Source organism: Melanostigma gelatinosum (assembly GCF_949748355.1).
Source record: "Melanostigma gelatinosum genome assembly, chromosome: 13".
NCBI lineage: Eukaryota > Metazoa > Chordata > Actinopteri > Perciformes > Zoarcidae > Melanostigma > Melanostigma gelatinosum.
This window is the reverse complement of record NC_136646.1, coordinates 9,860,347-9,879,079: the sequence shown is the minus strand read 5'-3', so window position 1 is coordinate 9,879,079 and position 18,733 is coordinate 9,860,347. Positions and strand designations below refer to the sequence as shown.

The 18,733-nt window shown below is 45.8% G+C and overlaps 1 protein-coding gene across 2 annotated transcripts in view; it reads left to right on the top strand.

Moving 5' to 3' along the window:
• Nucleotides 1–18,733, top strand: part of LOC306786825 (myosin-10) — a 44,853-nt gene that overhangs the window by 7,427 nt on the left and 18,693 nt on the right. Inside the window, exons 4-6 of one of the 2 annotated variants that reach the window (XM_079281708.1) lie at nt 14,528–14,555; nt 16,777–16,879; nt 17,942–17,971. In XM_079281708.1, coding sequence (XP_079137834.1) covers nt 14,528–14,555; nt 16,777–16,879; nt 17,942–17,971 — 161 coding nt within the window. Of the gene's footprint in view, nt 1–14,527; nt 14,556–16,776; nt 16,880–17,938; nt 17,972–18,733 lie in introns of both variants that reach the window. The other variant, XM_079281707.1, reaches the window with a different exon arrangement.

Below are 18,733 nucleotides of genomic sequence, written 5' to 3'. Positions count from 1 at the left end.
ATTGGTAATTGCATTATATTTAGAGGCTGCTCATCCTCATCATCAGCGTCGCAAAGGATTTAGGATTGAAGTGTTAAGTTGCGTTGTTCATACCAAACTTGTTTTCAATATTATTGGCAAGTGTTGTTCTTATGTAACTCTCTGGCTCTGTTCACGTTCAGATACAAGTTCAATTCACAGCGAGCGACGTGGTTTTTTTTAAGAGCAGTAGATTTGTGCAGCCGTACGTCCCGTGTTAGTGTTTGCTCACGAAGAGACATCATAATGCTGCTGTACTCCTGTAGCGGTGGTCTAAGCACAGTGTATCAGCATAATGCTGCCCGCTGAGATGGACGACAGCATCTCTCTCTGCTTCAGATATGAGTAATGTGCTGCAGGTGGCGAGGGTGAGATCTAAAAAGCTCCTGATGGCGTGGGTGGTGAGAGGGCTTTCTGTGGGCGCACACTCAGAGAGAGAGAGAGAGAGAGAGAGATGAGCAGGCGAAGAGAGACGACAGGTTCAACCATTGTCAGCATTGTTTGTCATTAACTGGACCTGCTGCACAGAATATATATAGAGAGACTTGTCTTCTTCATCCTGTACACGCACTGCAAACCTGGTCCATGCCACAAACTGCAGTTGTTTCACACTCAAAGTCTGACTAGTTGTGTTTGAGTGTCTGATGTAGAAGAACCGCTGTAATAAGCACAATCTGTATCTCAGTCTGTCAGTGTTTGGACAGCTTTAACCTCTCTGCTCTCCAAAACAACAGCTTCAGCTTCTTTCTCCCTCTTGTTTCTCAGGGATTTGATTCTTTAAATAGCCTGTTTGGCCGATGTTACCCGTGGCTTTTTATTTGTCCCAACATACTCCAGCCTGGATGTGACATTGTCACTGATTGTCTGGTCGACCTCCGCAGCTGTAAAGCTCCGGAGTTTGTGTGTCTGACCGGTGTGCTGGAGCCCCGGGGTGAGCAGGGCCGGAGCGGGGACCACGTGTCACATATAGCACTCCTTTCACCCTCACAATGCGAGATGTTGGCCTGGACATGGGACACCTCTCTTGTACCACCATTCTCCCCCCGTCGCCGGTGTTCATTCTCTCGGACTGCTGGCCTCTCACAAGGGGCCGGGGGCCGAGCAGCCTGTGGAATGAGGTCAGCACCGTCCCAGCTTCCCACACCACGCTGCGCTAAATCCTACAAGCTGAGTCACCGTCGCAGTCGTCCGAGCCCCCCTAACCCCCGAGCAGGGGTGCGTCACCGTCTATACGTGTGTGTGTGTGTGTGTGTTGTTGACTGAACGTCCTTCAGTCTGTTTAGCGTGGCTAATGTCCTGCTCAGGGTGAGAAAAGCTGCATCGTTTAACTCCGCAGCGATTGTAAACTATTACGGATCTCCTACCGTTTGATAATTGCTTCCTTTCTTCTCTCGGTGACGAGAGCAGCTGGCCTCTCTCATTTCCACCCTTCTCTTTGCTTTGCTCGCTAGTTTGCTCCGTCTTCTCCTTTTCTCTCTTTTTTCTTTCTTTCTTTCTTTCAACCAGAATGATCTGGCTTGGAAAACACTGAAGAGGGAAAATTCCCCCACCTCCTTGAAGGCATTTCGGTCGCCTTTCACTTAACATGAAAAATACAAAACCGCAGGCCTGCTGGAAGCTTTGCTGTGGCTCCGTTTGCTTTGTTCCCTCCTTCGCCTCCTTTTGACCAGGAAACACAGGAGGACAAGTGTGTGGAATGTCCACCTTCTCATCACTCCTTCGTGTCAGGATGCAGCCAGGGTTGCCATGGTTAGGCCTCTGTTTAACTGACAAACAGTGCGTCCCCATTTTCTCTTATTTCACCCCTCAACTAGCCACACCAGAGTTCCAGATTCTCTGTGTCTGTGTCTTTGCATTTCATCAGTCAGTTATCTGTTTCTGTCTCACGTGGCTGTTTCCCAGGAAGACAGATTAGGCCGACTTACACCCAGGTGGAACTGTACAGTAGTGTTACTGTATCTGAGCTTACTCAAGAAACCCCCCGGGCCTTACCAGAGCTGCTCAGCAGGCGAATGCCTGCGATAGCTCTGCACATACCACCGGCACCGTATAGCATCAGACATGCATCGTGTGCACGCTTTTCCAACCGGCAAGACCAAATTTGACTGACAGACTTTTGGTTTTGCAGCTTGACAAAGAGAGATAAGAAAAGCACATACTGCAGTGGGACTTCGTCAGATTAGTGCCAGTCTTGCGACTCCACCCCACGCGGTCAGGATTTTCAAGCAACACAGATGGCACTGTGGGCACAACATGTTCAAAAAACAAAAAAAAAAGTTTGGAATAAAGAGAAGGCAGAGTGAAACTCATTTGGTGTGGATAGAGCAACCATTTTCTGGCATCGCTGCTTAAGTGCTTCAGGCATGTGGTTGTGAGAAGGATGTGTGTAAGTCCACATTCATGCACAGCGTGCACACGAACGGGTCACACCGACAAAACATGAGCTGCTGCCTGTTTCTGGTGTAAAGCATGAAGCTGAGGTGGACTTGCTGCATGTGGTCAAACATCTACAGTTCGCCCGCATGCTTAAGAAAGAAATACTTGAGGTGAAATTGGGGCAACGTTCGCGGTCAAGGTTCTTCACGGGTCCTGTTGGTGAGGACATCTTTAGACCAGACCTGTAGGTGCAGTAAATGTTCTGGTATGTGCTTGCTGTGCCATATTCAACAGCAGTTGTTTTTTGGGGGGGATTCATTTTACACTTTATTAAATGATATCCTCATTACTTGTGGAGAGACAAAGGCAGTTCTGCACTGTCGGGAGCTGTTTCACTGAGCTTGTTTTCTGTTGAAGAGACAGAGTTTAACAGTTGTAAATTACCAGAATTGTATTAAAACACAAACGGCCCTGCAGAGAGAGTTACATTCAGATTTTTAATCGAACACGTGAACTACAGCCTAGATATGAAATATCTCTGAACCAGCAGAGCAAGAAGGGGATGTAGGAGGAAACACAACAGGCACAGAAGTGGAAAATGACTTGGAACAAGAGGGAGGGCCATGCTGGGAGAAACAAGGGGGGGGCGTTGAATGCCTTAATATTGAAGGGGATAGTGGGGGGGGGGGGGGGTAAAGGGCTACGCTTGGATAAGAGAGGGCAGACCGCTACAGACATGATCAACAGGATCGGTGGTGGAGTTTGAAGAATAAAGAAGAGAGCGTAGAGAGGACAGGAGGTGAAGAAGACTGAATAGCAGTGAATGATGGAGTCGGGCAGACGGGACAGTTATGGGGGAAACGGAGCAGAGGGTACAGGGGAAAGGCAGAGGGGGCGGCCAGCATTGTGCCTCACAATGGGGGCTTTGTGCAGTCTGAAGGGGGCTGGGACCAGGGTGTTGGGGGGAGGGAGGCCTCGAGCTGAAGAGATCTTCCTTGAGAAATGAGGCCTCTTGTTGGGGCAGTGAGGGCTAGTGAAGGGCACACCCAGGGCCAGACAAGACTGGCGTGGAGGGTTGATGGGAGTGTGTGCGTGTGTGTGTGTGTGTGTGTGTGTGTGTGTCAGGGACTTTTTCCTGGTCTTCCAAAGGACTGCGTACTGGCTACGTGTTCAAGAGATGACTTTCAGACCAATGGGGAAGCCTGTTAAAACAACATGGTTGTACGACTGAAATCCAAACGCGCGCACACACACACACGCGTGCAGATGCATCTTTAATGGCAGACAGCTGTGGAGTTCATACAGGATAAAATCATATTTCTGTTTGGGGCTCGTACATCAGGTCTGATATATGGTTACGTTCAGTGGCGGCTGGTGGAACATGTTCTAGGTAGGGCCATCCTATCAATTTCAGCAAACATCCCAGTATGATTTAATGCAAACAACTTTAAGTATGAAACACGCATTATTACTTGGCAGTTAAATATTTAACATTTATTCCAACACGAAAACAATCAGTAAATAACACTTATATAATATAATATAACATGTTCATTCATTGAGATGCCCCTATGGACCTTGTTATAGGAGGTAAAGATCAGGAGAAGTAAACATGAAGTGTAATTATGAATACTGATGTTAAATTAAGCTATGATGAGTTTTCACTGTTAATTTAACATCTCTATTACATGTTGATGCCTCCATGACCAAGTTAAGCAGATGAGACTGAGGACAGCTATGTAGAAGAAAAGATGTTCACTTTGTCTGATATGTAGCTTGACAGAGTTCTCATGTGTGTCCTGGTGTTCTCATGTTTCCTTACCTCCTCACTCCCGTAACTGTAATTTGTATAATTTATGATTATTATAATTTAAATTTTTTTCGTGTGGCTCATGGTGGGGCCAGGCCCCATGGCCCTCTATTGACCAGCCGCCACTGGTTACGTTCCTCCCCACATGTACACACGGACACTTTTCCAACCCAACCTGGACAGGCCGATGATAGGGACAGCTGTTGTTTGTCAGGAGTCATGCATATGTATGTGACTGTTTTATGGAAGGAAACCTGAATCTTGGCTTTCTTAAATCATTTTTATCCTCCGTAGACACATTCTTTAGGTATTACAAGTTGATGGATTTCAGAGGCTATTTCACCTCTTTCGCATCAGTTATTTCAGAGTGTTGTATTTATTTCCACACACGAAGGGGAAACTTCTGAGTATCCAGGTTATCCAGGTTAGCCAGGTCCACAGGTTAGCCACAGTCCACCTATGCATAAGCTGACCGAAGTGACTTTGTGTGTGTTTATACGTGTGTAGTCAACAGTCAACACTCTCGTTCTGCCACGACGCCAGGTCCTGACGGTCCTGACGGTCCTGACGGTCCTGACCCGCAGCGGTAGGCGCGTGTCTGCGTCAGAGACCCTTGATTTAAAGTAAGAGCCTCTGTCGCGTCGTGCATTGCCCTCGTTCTTAGATAGTGTTGTCATGAGAGACCCACGGCATCGATGCCAGGAGCCTCCTCACCACAGATAGGGTTACCTGACCGATGCTGTCCCGGCCCCTCTCACTGACACCCAAAACGTTCCGACCCGCTGCACAGCAGAGGGGGAAGCAGCCAGCAGCAGCACAGCTGTGCCTCGTACTGACTGACTGACTGCTGGCTTGATCTACACCGTCACTCCGTTTAATGAGCTGCTGATGACACATGAGTATTTATGAATCTGTAAACTGAACACATTCACACAAGTCTGGCCCTTATCCAAGACTGCATTGTTTCACCTCTACTTGTTGCTGCTGCAGTGACCTAGTTTCACTCGCGTTAGTCGTAAACACTCTCGTAACCTTTTATCCCTTTTCCAATTTTTCTTTCCAGTGTATTATTTTGTATTCTTTCACTGATTCATACACAGTCTCACACTGACACCGTTTCCCCCTCTGTGGCTGAAACCCTGCTCCCCCCCCCCCCCCCCCCCCCCCTCGTGTGTCTGGATTCCTGCAGGGTTGCAGAGCTCAGCACTGTGATATTACAGGTGCCAGCATAAACACACAGGCATACACCCGAAAACAGCTCTGTCCTTTTGGATTGTGGCGGACCCAGCCATCACAAAGAACCACTGTGGACCAAACAAGCCACCCGGCGGCTTTGCCATCTGCAATCAATTACATTGCCAAATACTTTGTGCCGTATCTCCCGCAACTGCTTTATCTCCCCTTTCATTGACCGAAAGGCAACACCCAACAACACGAGGCTAATTTTACACTCTTGGTAAGCGTGCTGTTGTGCAGCACTTACGCTCTATTAGCATAAACAAAGCTGTGCACAGTGCAAACTGCAGTGCAGATATCCACTGTCTTGTACATATTTCGGGGATAACTCGAGCCTGATAAGTGTTTAGAACCTTTCATTGACCGTTCAGCAGCAGCAGTGACCCTTAACAGGTAATCCTTGTTGACAGTCAGAGGCATGGACAATGGATGGACATGATGAGGTGTGGCAGCAGCAGGCGGTCTGGGAATCGTCGGTGAGTCGTATCCAGACAGACGTCCCGCGGCTTCCACTCCCCAGTTTGCACCATTAGCACCTTTAGCACCGTTAGCTATGATCCGCCGACGACATGTTGAGAGCCGTTGAGAGGCAACCGTAATGCTCGGATCTTGTACCTTTTGAAAGCTGTACAGTTTTGTGGCACTCTGGATCATAGCTTGTCACACCTTGTGCAGTCGTGAAATATTGCCTTGGCTCACATGTAGGAAGAGAGACGACGAATTTGGTCTTTTGACAAAATATATATCCGCAGCTGGATATAGATATTTATTTACTTATTTATTTTTTTCAAAAACTATGATCAACTAGGAGGAATCGGTCGTAGCATTGTCACTCACGCTCCCTCTGTTAGGAATGTTTTTCTGTCTGGTGATCGGTCGGACGGTTCAAAACAACAGAATTGTCTTTCTTTGGACGAATGAGCTTCTGAGTGGAATGTGACGAAAGTTTGTTCAGCCAGGCTAATAAACAATGGTCTGAATAGTGACAGAGTCTATCAGAGGCAGAGAATAGACCCCACACCTCTCCGCTATTGTTGGAAATGACAACGCGAGTGTGTCTGCGTGTGTTTTTGTGTTCTGATATTTGGAAGCTGCTGCTCCATTGTCTGGCTTGACCGCTGTGCTCAGTGAACCAAACGGGTAGATTACGTCTCACTGTTGCCATGTAGCACTCGGTGTGTTTGTACGCAGTCCGTAGTCCACTGCCACTCATGTGTACGCCTCTTCTCCTCGTCTACAGCCAAGCAGAAGCTACAAATAATTCAGCCAGTCGAACTGCATCGAAGTGCCTCCCTTCCACCCTCACCAGACGTCCTCGCCCCGCTCGCTTTACTCCCGACTGGGAAGTTGAGCCGTGGATTTCCATTCCTCCATGTTGTCTCTGCTGTGCTGCTGTATACCTGGCACATATCTGCGTGGAAATAGACGTATTCGATTTCAAAGAATCCTCTGATGAATCCTCTGATGAGAATGTTTACCACTGCAGCCCAGCACCTCTCCATGAGGAACACTTGGTCCTCGACACCTCTCTCTCTCTCTCTCTCTCTCTCTCTCTCTCTCTCTCTCTCTCTCTCTCTCTCTCTCTCTCGCTCTGTCTATCTTGGTACCCCTCTTTTTCCCTCCCAGACTTCTCTCATTTCACGCCTGCCTCAGAAGCATGTGAAAAATGTGCTTTGTGGGACTTAAAAAGTGAAAGAATCCAAAGTCCTGTCTGAATGCTCTCTGTAGAGTACAGCTCAGACAGCACAAGCCCACAGGACATGGGGGCCGACACGCTAGAGACGCTCACTTCAACATGTGTGCAACACCAACGTTTGACCTGTTAAACTCCAGTGGTATGACCAAAGTTAGTCACCACCAACTTGCATTTTAAAATAAATGAGTTATTGGGTGATGCAGAGGAGGTCATGTGTTGCATATTTGACCTAATAGCTTGTAATGAAAGGCCGATGGTCGTCTGTGTTGTCTCTCGACTCTTGTCTCGTCTTTTTGTGCCTGTGAACAATAAACAGGAGTTCAACATGAAAATCTGCTTATTCGCTTTCAGGGAAAAGATCAATGGCATTCTTGTGTTACGCGTGACACGTATGTAGCTCATGTATGAATCTACGGCCAGCGGTTGGTTAGCTTAGCAAAAAAGATTATCAGCACCTCTGAAGCTCCCTAATTAAGGCGTTATATCTTGTATATCTTGTATATCTTGTATATCTTGTATATCTTGTATATTTTGTACAAAAAACTAAAGTACAAAGAATAAATTTGCCTGTTACGTGGGGTTAAATAGCAGACTGTTTCTTGGTTCCCTGAAGTTACTGCTAACAGCCAAGACAAAGTAACATAACCCCCCTACTGATGTCTGTCGGTATATTTATTAGTCATTCATTTATTTGGGTTGAGGCCATTTTTTCATGGCTTCAAACAAACTGAAGTTAGTGTGTTCAAGTGGGTGGGGGGCAAAGCTGAGGTTGTGGTTTATCAGGTTTCTTCCCTTTCACTTTGATATGATTCGTGTAAGATTTCCCCCAGAATCCTGTGGTCTGAAAGGGGCGAGAGAAAGTAGTGCAGAGAGAGAGAGAGAGAGACAAACGGGAGAGGTTAGAACGCTTCAAAAGGGGGAAGTTCAAGACGAGGTGTAAATGATGAGAATAGCTTCCTGTGTGTGTGTGTGTGTGTGTGTGTTGGATCTTCTCTCTACCCTCGAACTCCCTCAGGTGGTCCCTCACACACTGCTGTCATTTCCGACAGGGTGGGGACATTCACAAACCCACGCTGTGGGTCTATTTCAGCCTGTGATCTCAGCTGCCGACTGACATCACTATCCCGAAATCAGAAGTACTGTAACACACTTAGGATTTCTTCTGCAAGTATGTCAGCGGGTGACGTGATGTTATTTATAGCTGCTCCGCTCTCATAACTGTCCTCTGTTTTCACCATTTTGCCCCTATGAGCTGTCCCTCTGCTATCTCCATTTTCCCTTTTTCATTGCTCCTATCTGGTCCCTTCCCAGCGCAGCCCTCTCGTCCTGTGTGGTTGGCCACATCCCTAAACCGTCCCTACACTCTTCCCGGTCCTGGGAAGTATTCACAAGTGCCAGATGCACCGGGGAACTTCCTGTGACTGGCAGTGGGATTTAGGACGGCCCCCGCCCATTTGTTAATGCCTGAAAATGCTGCATAGTCGGCATTGTTGCTTGATTTAAAAAAAAATTTTGTCACCGACTGGCACAAAGGGAGAGTGTATTATTTACGGTTCATGATGAACCACCACACTTGCCCCCCGTTTTCCCTTAATGTCACTTCTGTTGCCTGCTGAAAACAACGCCTGTTCCACACCCAAGAGGCCCCAGTGCCGATAGGAGGGGAGGGAAACCAGGGGTATCTGAATTCCAGCACACACACACGGCCAGTCGGCTCATGGGGCTGTCTGCCCTTCTGTTCGTAGGCTCATGAATGCCTCACTGGCAGCTGGTTGAACAGCATCACAGTGACTAACGCAGTTGAGCTGTTTAGTCATATGTACGGAAAAGTACTTTGTACGAATGAAAAGAGTTTTATCTTTGAGCCAAAGTATCGGTTTGTATTGCTGTTGTTTTCCTCCGCTTATATTGTAAATAGACTGATTGTTAAACTTTTCACTGCGGACATATTCGACAGTTTGGTACAGATCGCTCCTGACCTCGTTCTGTGCTTGTTTAATGAGCAGAGGACCCGCACTGTTGTGATGAGAGATTTCACAGGTCTTGTATTCTCATCTTTATATCCCATCTATTAGATTCTGTCAGTGTGAAACTTATTTATTCTAATAAGAATAAAAGCCTTGTGACGTCAAAGTACCCTTGAGAAAAGTGAATGATGTATTTGCAGTTCAATTTAAAGGGGCACGCCGCCAAACAGCTTTACAATGTCTTCTATGGCTTTTAAGCTGTTTGTACAAAAATGCAAAGTGAATTGTAGACACGAGATTCCATGCAAAGACGAGATTAAACTTTCGTTTTGGGCAGCGTGACCTGAGGCATAGGCGAGTCTTTGTGAATGGAAATGTCTCAAATTGAACCAAAGATTCAAATCTCTGGCTTTTATAATGCTGCTTCATAAACGACAGACGGGACAAAGCAGAGTGAGTGGAGGGAAATGACAGAAGGAATCAGAGTTCTGATTCGTTTTTGACATCAGTCATTGGCTGAGCTGCTAAACAAAATGCATGGGAATTGAGGAGGCGTTGGGTGCTATTGAGCTGCATTGTGGGAAATGTAGGATCCAGCATTCTTGGCGCTTAACCCATACTAGGAACTTAGAGTGAGAATATCTCAATCTTGGCTGCTTAGGTTTTGACCCGATTGTTTTTTATTCTGTCCGTTGTGAGACATCCAACTTAAAGTAGCGCAAAACTAAATTGGAGAACCCCGTTAACAATGAACTAAACAGCTAGTTTTTGGTAGCTCTGTGTACACTCAAGCATCCATCATGTTTTATTGCTTTGCACTAAGTACTGTAAATACAAAAAGACATTTATCCTGATACTTTAATGTCCACCTTTAGCCTACGTTCTCCTTTACTTCTCTCCACGCGACAGATGAAGTATTACTGTTGGAGGACTTATTGCTTTTTAAGTCTGTTTATCTTATCCAAACTGCTGTTGGAGGCTGTATCATATTACTCTTCTTCAGCCCGCCACTTAACCGTGTTTAATTTGCATCTCATCACAATTGTCCGTAAGCTTCGATGTGACAGTGAAACACTGCAGGTATCCACAGACCAGAACACTTCCCAGTTGCTAGTTCCACTGTCTGGGAATGTGAAGGAGCTCTGTCAAACACACACACACACACACACACTTGGAGCTTTGTTCCTCTGCTTTGGAGTAGCTCTGGATTGCGTCCTCAGCTCTCGGCTTTCACGAGGAAGCAGGCCTCCATTTTTCTATTATCTCTGCACTAACACAATCAGCGTACTCTACTGTGTGGAGGGGCCGCGTGTGCACGAGTGTCTGTGTGTAATTTCGGGTGATCCTCACCACGTACGGCAGCAGTTCACGAGAGAGCGGCTCACCGGCCGTCACTCGGGACTTCTTATGTGTGTGAAGCGGTTGCCATGACGCTAGAATTTTCATTGTGTGCAGTTGCTTTTTAACGACTTCTTTTATGGAGCATATTGTGAGAGCTTGAGCCCCAATGTGGAAAAAATGTGTTGCATCCAAAGATCCACAAAGAATGAAAATCAGGCTTTCAAGCAAACTCACATTTTTTGTTTTATTTAGAGCTGCTTGTTCTTGATCAAAAAGTTGAGTTTTTGTTTTTCTTTAATCTGCGAAATTCTTTAAATTATTTTGAGAAGCGTCTGCATGGACATGGAGTGGTCAGCGAGTTCCTCTACACTTGAATAAATAATACATTTATAGGAGGCGGTTGTCAGCTTTTCCTTTCAGCTATCTTTGCCCATGTTATCACAGGCATGAGATTAATGAGCATACGTGTGAATGTAATTATGGATTGTTTGACAGCTGGCTGATGCACGGACTCAACATTGAACCAGCAATTTGCAACAATTAGGAGGGCAATTAGTGGGTTAGACTTTGGGCCCAACTGCATTGAACTGGAGCCATATTGCTGAGGACCATTGACAATAAATGGACGTAATTATGATACTTGTGCGAGGAATGTTTTTGAACACTGGGGTTTGAGGACGGGGGGGGGGAGAATGTTTTTGGTGGTTTAGTTTAGGAATCCTCCAACATCCTCAGCGTGGAGCCTAAATGAGATATGTCGTTCCACACTCTGACTCGTTAAAACTGTGAAAAGAATGACTGTTACGCTGACTGTGCTGTTCTTTTTGCATGATTTTGCCCAACAACTACAAATGAAGGGGAAGGGGGTAAAGATTTAGTGAGGCAGTAATGTGCTACTGGAAGGGAAGAGCCCATTCAGTTTGATTGCGTCCACCTACGCCGATGCCAGCATGGCCTCCTGGGTAAATATGACCCAGCAGTTAGTTGCTGTGGTGATCGAGGAAGCAGCGGCTGCCAAGAGACCCACGGGTGGGAGCTGGATGGATCCACGCACTCGCCCTCTCAAACAGCACACGTTAGACCGTGAAAAGTAAATTTCAACAAAAAAGATCAACAACACAGCAAGATGACACAAAGTATAATTCAAAGTAAATGTTTAAACAAAGAACGTGTCTTTATGATTACCAGCCTGTCACTGAGAGGACTCAAAAGATCCCTTTTGGTTCTGGAAAGTGAACATCAGGAGCCCCCCTTTCACACAGAATAACGGCGCTACAGTCCCACCTTGAACTAGCTGAAAGGGGCTCGTATCTACTTTACGTTGTGTGACCTCACAGAAGAATACAATCACCAAGGTGATGGGAGATTAAAGGCGTGATTGTCTATCAGGGAAAGAGCTGGAGGGGTTTAGATGTGGAGGTGATGCATGTCCATGGAGGAACAGAAGGTCAAATGAACAGTATGAAGAGGGCAAACTGATGTCTGACAGGTGAAGAATGGTGTGTGTGTGTGTGTGTGTGTGTGTGTGTGTGTGTGTGTGTGTGTGTGTGTGTGTGTGTGTGTTGACCCTGTTTGCCATTCCCTTCCAATCAGCTAGGACTGAGTACACTTGCTCTCACAGTCAAACACGTCCCAACCTCACTTTAATCCTTTTCATCTGTTTCTTTATTTAGGTCATCTTATCTCCCACACTGACCACAGATTTCTTCATAATTCACAGTTAGTTAAGCCCACACAGATATCTTAACATGTGTAAGAGGCTGTACTACAGCGACACATTTCCTTTGTTGTAGTTTTTGCCCGTAGAGCCGTGGCATCAATTACTGCTCATGCCGACACGACTCCAAACAAATGACTGCTGCTGTTGCCAGAGAGACGGAGCATGTGCACCAGAGGATTATTTTTTTTTAATAGGAACGACTCCATCGGTCACATGGTGTTTATTAAGGCACCAGCACAACACATGAGGTAACTATGTGTATTTGGGCTGCCTCGAAAAAGGTCCAGAGTGCCGCTTTGAATCACAAAATCCCAATTTGTCACAGATTTGTTTTGTTCTCTATTTGTTGCAGATTGCAGTCAAGAGCTAATTTTAGAAGCATGAGGTCACATATGCAAACCGGTTCTCCCTTTAACCACGTGAAGCTGAATTGATGTTGCTCAGAGGCTGTTTGGTCTGTGTGTATTTGGGTTTCATACTCACGACGTCATGCAGCGCTGCGGGCTTCAGTCCGGTGAGGCTGGAGGTGTACGGTCTGACGTTTATGTGGCTGTGAGAGATGTGACGGGATAACGACTCAAACTCTGACCTGTGATCCAAAGGCTGCCTCGGCATCAGGGGAGATGAGCTGCAAAAGTGAGCAGCTCATTCATCATTCCCATTATTACAGTAACTCTCGTCCAGCATTAGTGAGCATACATTTGTTTTGTCTCTGCATATCTGCCTGTGAGCCTGTCTGCCGTCATCATCTTTTTATGAGAAAAATTGACTCTCAGACTCCAGATGCACTCTCTCACACACACACACACACACACACACACACACACACACACACACACACACACACACACACACACACACACACACACACGCGCGTACAGCCAAACTCATTTGTCGGCAGCTTTTGTCACCCAAGGGAGGTTCACAAGTGCACGAAACAAAAGGTCATTTCTTTGTTGAAAGATAACACCTTAAAGACCGTCTGAAAACTGACCCACATCAACGATGTGCGAGTTAATGGGCTACAGGAGACAAATGTGTTATTCTGTGTCAAAGCCCACAGCTGAACGCTTCATCCCCACAGTGGCTATTGAAGAGAGCACTTATATTATCCATTTGAGGGTTCTAGATAATCATGGGCTTTCAAGCAAACTCCCATTTTTTGTTTTATTAGAGATACTTGTTCTGAATCAAAAACTTCCAATTCATAACTGGCTTTATTCAGAAATGATGGAGGAAGAGCTCAAAGAGAGCTTCATAGGGGAAGTTTTGAACAAATAAATGAAAACATTAAACACAGACACAGTGTAACATCAGTTTCATTGGGTTTAGGAATGTGGAGGTGTTCCCACATTTGTCTTTTTCAGGAAATTTAAATGTTATGTTGACAATTTACATAATTTATTTGTTAAACGGACATTTTAGGGTTTGTTTGTGGTTCATTCAATACATTATCTCATGAGGTAAACTGTGCTTGTTGCCCTTTGATTTTTACGACCTGGGGTGGGGGGGTACTTCTGCACTTGAGCTCAACTAATTGAACTAAATTCAACCAGTTCAGTTAAATTAAAACAGTTACCTGGAAGTAATGGATACATGAGATATGGGGTTACACTAGACAAGCAACCCCACTCCTCTAGGACCTTAAGACATTTTGTCTGATCATTTGGGGAAGTAAAAGTTGCCATATTCACAGACCTAACTCATCCTCTCTAAATGTGAACGACGTGTGTCACAAACATCTACAACATTTTACCAGTAGGTCTGTTAAATTAGGACATGCTCTGATTGTAACAGTTTCTGTTCGCTGATAAACAGGCCAGTTCCCTCAGGGTTCTGGTCTTTGTAGTTCTTTGTAGTTCTTTGTAGTGCGCAGCAGGACCTTCAAAGTTGAGAGGCCGCACACTTCAGTGGGCATAACTAATCCTGTCATCTGGACTTCAGTCTGAATTCCTCTTGTGTTGAAAGGTGTCAGCGCTTCGGTTACTGGTCCGGGTGTCACTTTATGGCCGTAACGCAGCGTGGCAGTCTGGCTGAAGGAGGCTGAGGAATGAGCTGCTGGCTGTTTAATGGACACACTGGATTAATGTGACTCCGGTGTCTTTGGAGGAATATTTAAGTGTTTCCAATTATTTTTCGGGGAAAAAACGCGATCAGTTGTGTTTATTTAGTGTTACCCAGCATGCTGTAGCTCCTGCTGTACCAAGGAAAATGAACTGGATATGATGCATTGCATTTGAGTGTGTTGTAGTCCAACGTTTTGACCAAAGACAGTCTTTGTAATGATGCTAGTTGTCACGAAGGGTAAACCCGGAGAGAGGACGGAAAGATGCTGACTGTGTTTCTCTCTTTTCTCTGAACAGATCGTGAGGACCAATCCATCCTTTGCACGTAAGTACTGCAGCTCTCACCTTTCTATTACTGGTCTATTACTGGTTCTATTACTGGTCTATTACTGGTTCTATTACTGGTCCGGCTCTCCTCTCCTGAGGTCGCTTCTCTGTTAGGACAGACGATCCGTTCCTTTAAGTGGTTCTGGTGATAAAGCAGCTCAATGGGCTGGAAAATGAAACTGTCCCAAGATGAAGATTATACAGCTGTGCCTCGACAGGGTTATGTTCTATAAAGACACTTACAGTGCCTGATTGCCCGTCCCAGGATCACCACCTCTGGATTACATGGTTTCCTGGTTGTTTTGTCTTCCTTTCTTCCCTTCTTGTTTCTCTCACCCTGAGTCAGTTGGCCGGCTCCCATCGTCCTGCTGTTTTATTTAAAGACTGGTTTCAAATAGCTCTTTGCGGATGCCGGGTTGTGCGGCAGCTCTACCCAATGCAGAGGGAGTTATGAGTGCGGTTTGGTGCCGTGCCTTCGTCGTCTTTGGCAGAGAGTAATTAAGTGCCACACTGTGGCTTGAGTTGGCGCTGCCAATGAACAGGCGAGCGCTGTTGCATAATCTGTCCTAGATTCTAAAAAAACAAACACACCCCCCTGTTGGTGACCGTGGAGCCGTCTTAGCAGTGTTGCCCCACTGTTTAATAAGTAGTGTGGTCAACCAGTTTAGAGCTTCATGTCTGTAAAGACATCTGCATTGAGTTCAGTGCAGAAGACATCAGTTGGAAGCGTGTGAAATGTATTGAAACGGCAACAGAAGACCCAGTGCTTGATGAAATGGACCCACTCAGTCTTGTGCTGCTTTAATGCTTAATTTCCCTCTTGATATCAATACACTTTGATGTAATCCCATCTTTGCCTGTTGTTCTTTTGCCTTTACCTCTGTTTGATTGACGAGACGTAGCATCACACGGTCTCAATACTGTGTCAGATGCTACTCTTCCTCCAAGGAAAAGCTTTGCACAGGTCTGACTCTGCTCCGTCTTAGAATGAAAAAGAACTTTTAATTCAGTTATAATACCACAAGCATATTTAGCATGGCTGAGAATTACAGAAGGTCTCGTGTAGTTACGTGGTTTCGCAGTAATGTGCTCAGAATAACATCTGCAGACTTATTTGAATGGTCGGCTCCTACTTACTCACTTACTGGTCCTGCAGTTATGACATCGCGTATGAATTACCAAACATAGGATGAACCTGTGCTGAGTATCCTCTGTCATGCACAAGATTTGAGGGTGAATAAAGTCGCTGCATCATCAACACACCACTATGTCTATATTCTTTATCCAGAATTAACCAAACGGGGCGCGTCCTATGAGACCGAAACGTGTAGAATCTCTGACGTATGAGAGTTGTGAGCGGGTCATCAAGAGAACATGTGAGGCAGGAGTATTCATAAAGTGAGGGGCCACAAGTGACCCCGTAACCTTCCATGTTCTCATCTTTTCCATAAGCAAAGTGAACGTCAGCGAATGGTTATTTCTATGAGAAATATTCCGACACTATGAAACTATGAAGACGTCAAGCCAAACTGGGATGTGTAGCTCACTTGACCTATATATGCTACGTCTGCATCATGTGCGTTGACGACTCGCCCATCGAATTCTATCGCGGCAGCTAAAACTGCAGTGGTCCGAGAGCTAATAGTCAGCTCGACTAAAGCCACCGGTATGAAGATAGATGCAGTGTTGCTGGCCTGGTTTCGAGGTTGGCCCTGTTTTTTTTTTTGTTTTTTTTTGGGCTCTGGGACCCGACTGCGGGAGCTGTGGATGGCTCTGCCTGAACAACAGCTATCATTAGAAACGGCCAAAAGCAGAGCCCGGAAACTTTGGAGGCTAGCCCACCAAACCACAAGGTTCTCCAGTAAAACCGGCGGACAGACGAATGGATGCGTTTAGAAAACAACACAGCCTGGTGGCCGTCCGCTCTCAATGCCTCTCTTCCATTTCTCTTTCCTTCAAGGTTTATCCACCATAATGACGAGTTATTTTGGTCAGGGTTTTACGGTGGTTTGTCTGTTCATTGGCTGCTATGCCTCACAACGAATCGCCCGGCATTCATGATTGCTAACTAACAGTGACGTCATTATTTGTTAGAAGTGGAACTAAAGTGAAAACAAAGTGTCTCTTTTTGCTCACTCACTCTTTATTCCCTCACACTTTTGCTCCCTCTGTCCGTCCATGTGTATATTCATGCCGTCTCTCCTTTTTTTTGTTTTCAGAGGTGAATCAGGAGCAGGCAAAACCGAGAACACCAAGAAAGTCATCCAGTACCTGGCCCACGTTGCCTCCTCACACAAAGGACGCAAAGACCACAACATTCCTGTGAGAGCCCCACTGCCTACACTTCTCCTGCTCTATCCTTGGCCAAGCATGGGCCTCCTCTCCTCTCTTCTCCTTTCCTCTCCTCTCTTCTCCCTTCCTCTCCTCTCTTCTCCCTTCCTCTCCTCTCCTCTCTTCTCCCTTCCTCTCCTCTCCTCTCCCTTCCTCTCCTCTCTTCTCCCTTCCTCTCCTCTCTTCTCCCTTCCTCTCTTCTCCCTTCCTCTCCTCTCTTCTCCCTTCCTCTCCTCTCTTCTCCCTTCCTCTCCTCTCCTCTCCTCTCCAATATATCATATTTGAATTATCCTTGCTGACAGTCCATCTCCTCATCTCTTAGATTAAGAATGAAAAGACCTTGTTGGTATTTGTGAAGTGCCTCTGCACATTATTATTGTAATTTAAAGGAATAGTTTGTATTCACTTTTTAGCAGAGAGTTAACGCCAGACAATAGCAATCAGATCAATACCACTCTCATATGTGCCTGTTGAATATAATGCTGCAGCCAGCAGCCGATCAGGTTAGCGTAGCAGAGAGACTGCGAGCTAGAAACGGTAACAAAATCCACCCAGCAGCATCTCCAAAGCTCAGCAATAAACATTTTAGATTTAATTTGTTTAATCGGTACAAAACACTGTTACTCGGGTCCAGTAACTTCCTGGAGTTTCTGCTGGTCAGAGCCAAGAAATAGTCCAGCTGACACCCCCTCAGTTTCTAGTTATTGTGCTAAGCTAACTAAGCTAACCGGCTGTAGCTTTATATTTACCGTACATACGTTTGTTTCCCAACATGTCAAACCATTTAATCAATGAATTGTAATGTTACTGTGTTCTGGTCAGAATCAAAGTGCATAGCTTCGTGTTGATATCTGACAACAAGTTGTGTATTAATCTGCAGTTAACCGAATAGATTTGAATGTAGCCTGACTGGTCACTCCTCCGGCTTCATCCAATGCCATTCTGCGAGAGGTTTCCCAGCGCGGGGCCAAGTGTGTACCGTTTCCTGTGGCTTGTGTCTCACATGAGCGCTTCAGGTTTTAACACATGTATTTGTTTATCCTTAACAAGCAGCCCGAATCTCCCAAAGCATTCAAGCTCCAGGCAAGTGTATCTCCCGCTTCTTTAAAAAGAGTGTGTGGTCTGTTTTTTTTGGGTGTTTTGAGTGTATGTGCATGCCCTTCTCTCTCAGTCTCGGCCACTTCCATAATGATGGTGACAGACTAATCTAAGCTTCCGTCTTCATGAGGTATTTGTTTGTGCTGGCTCAGTCTTCTCACATGATTCATTTGAAGCTCCCTGAATCTTCTATTAAAGCAGCAGGCTCATCCTAAAACGCTTTGTTTTATCAGTTGGTTTGGGTTTATTCGGACAGCTGGAAATCCAGATGTTTTTTGAGGAACTCATGTCAGTCAAATTCAAAAGAATAGGCCACACCAATTCATTACACCGTTTGCATTCAGTGCTTTTTGAGCATTAAAGGGACAATTCGCCACCTTTCATATGGACGGCCAATCAGCGTCGATGGTAAATGTAGTCCATTGAAGCGATAAACTCCTCAGGGACTGCCGAGAAAGCAGAGTTCTCCTCGCGGGGCCTCAATGCACCAGGATGCATGACTGACAGCAAAAAACATAGTGTGGCAGAGGTTTATAAGATGCGCCTTTATTTACGGAGGGAACAAATCAAGAACACGAAGGCTCTGTAGTCCGAACCAGCGTGAACCACGACTGCAACAACTTTTATTTTCCCCATCGTCAACGGCAGCACTTTATACATCCAAGCTGAAATGGCAGCCTGTAGTTCTGTCTTGCATTCATCTACGTCACTGTCAAGTCAAATGTCGGTGCTGGACGCCGGAAGAAC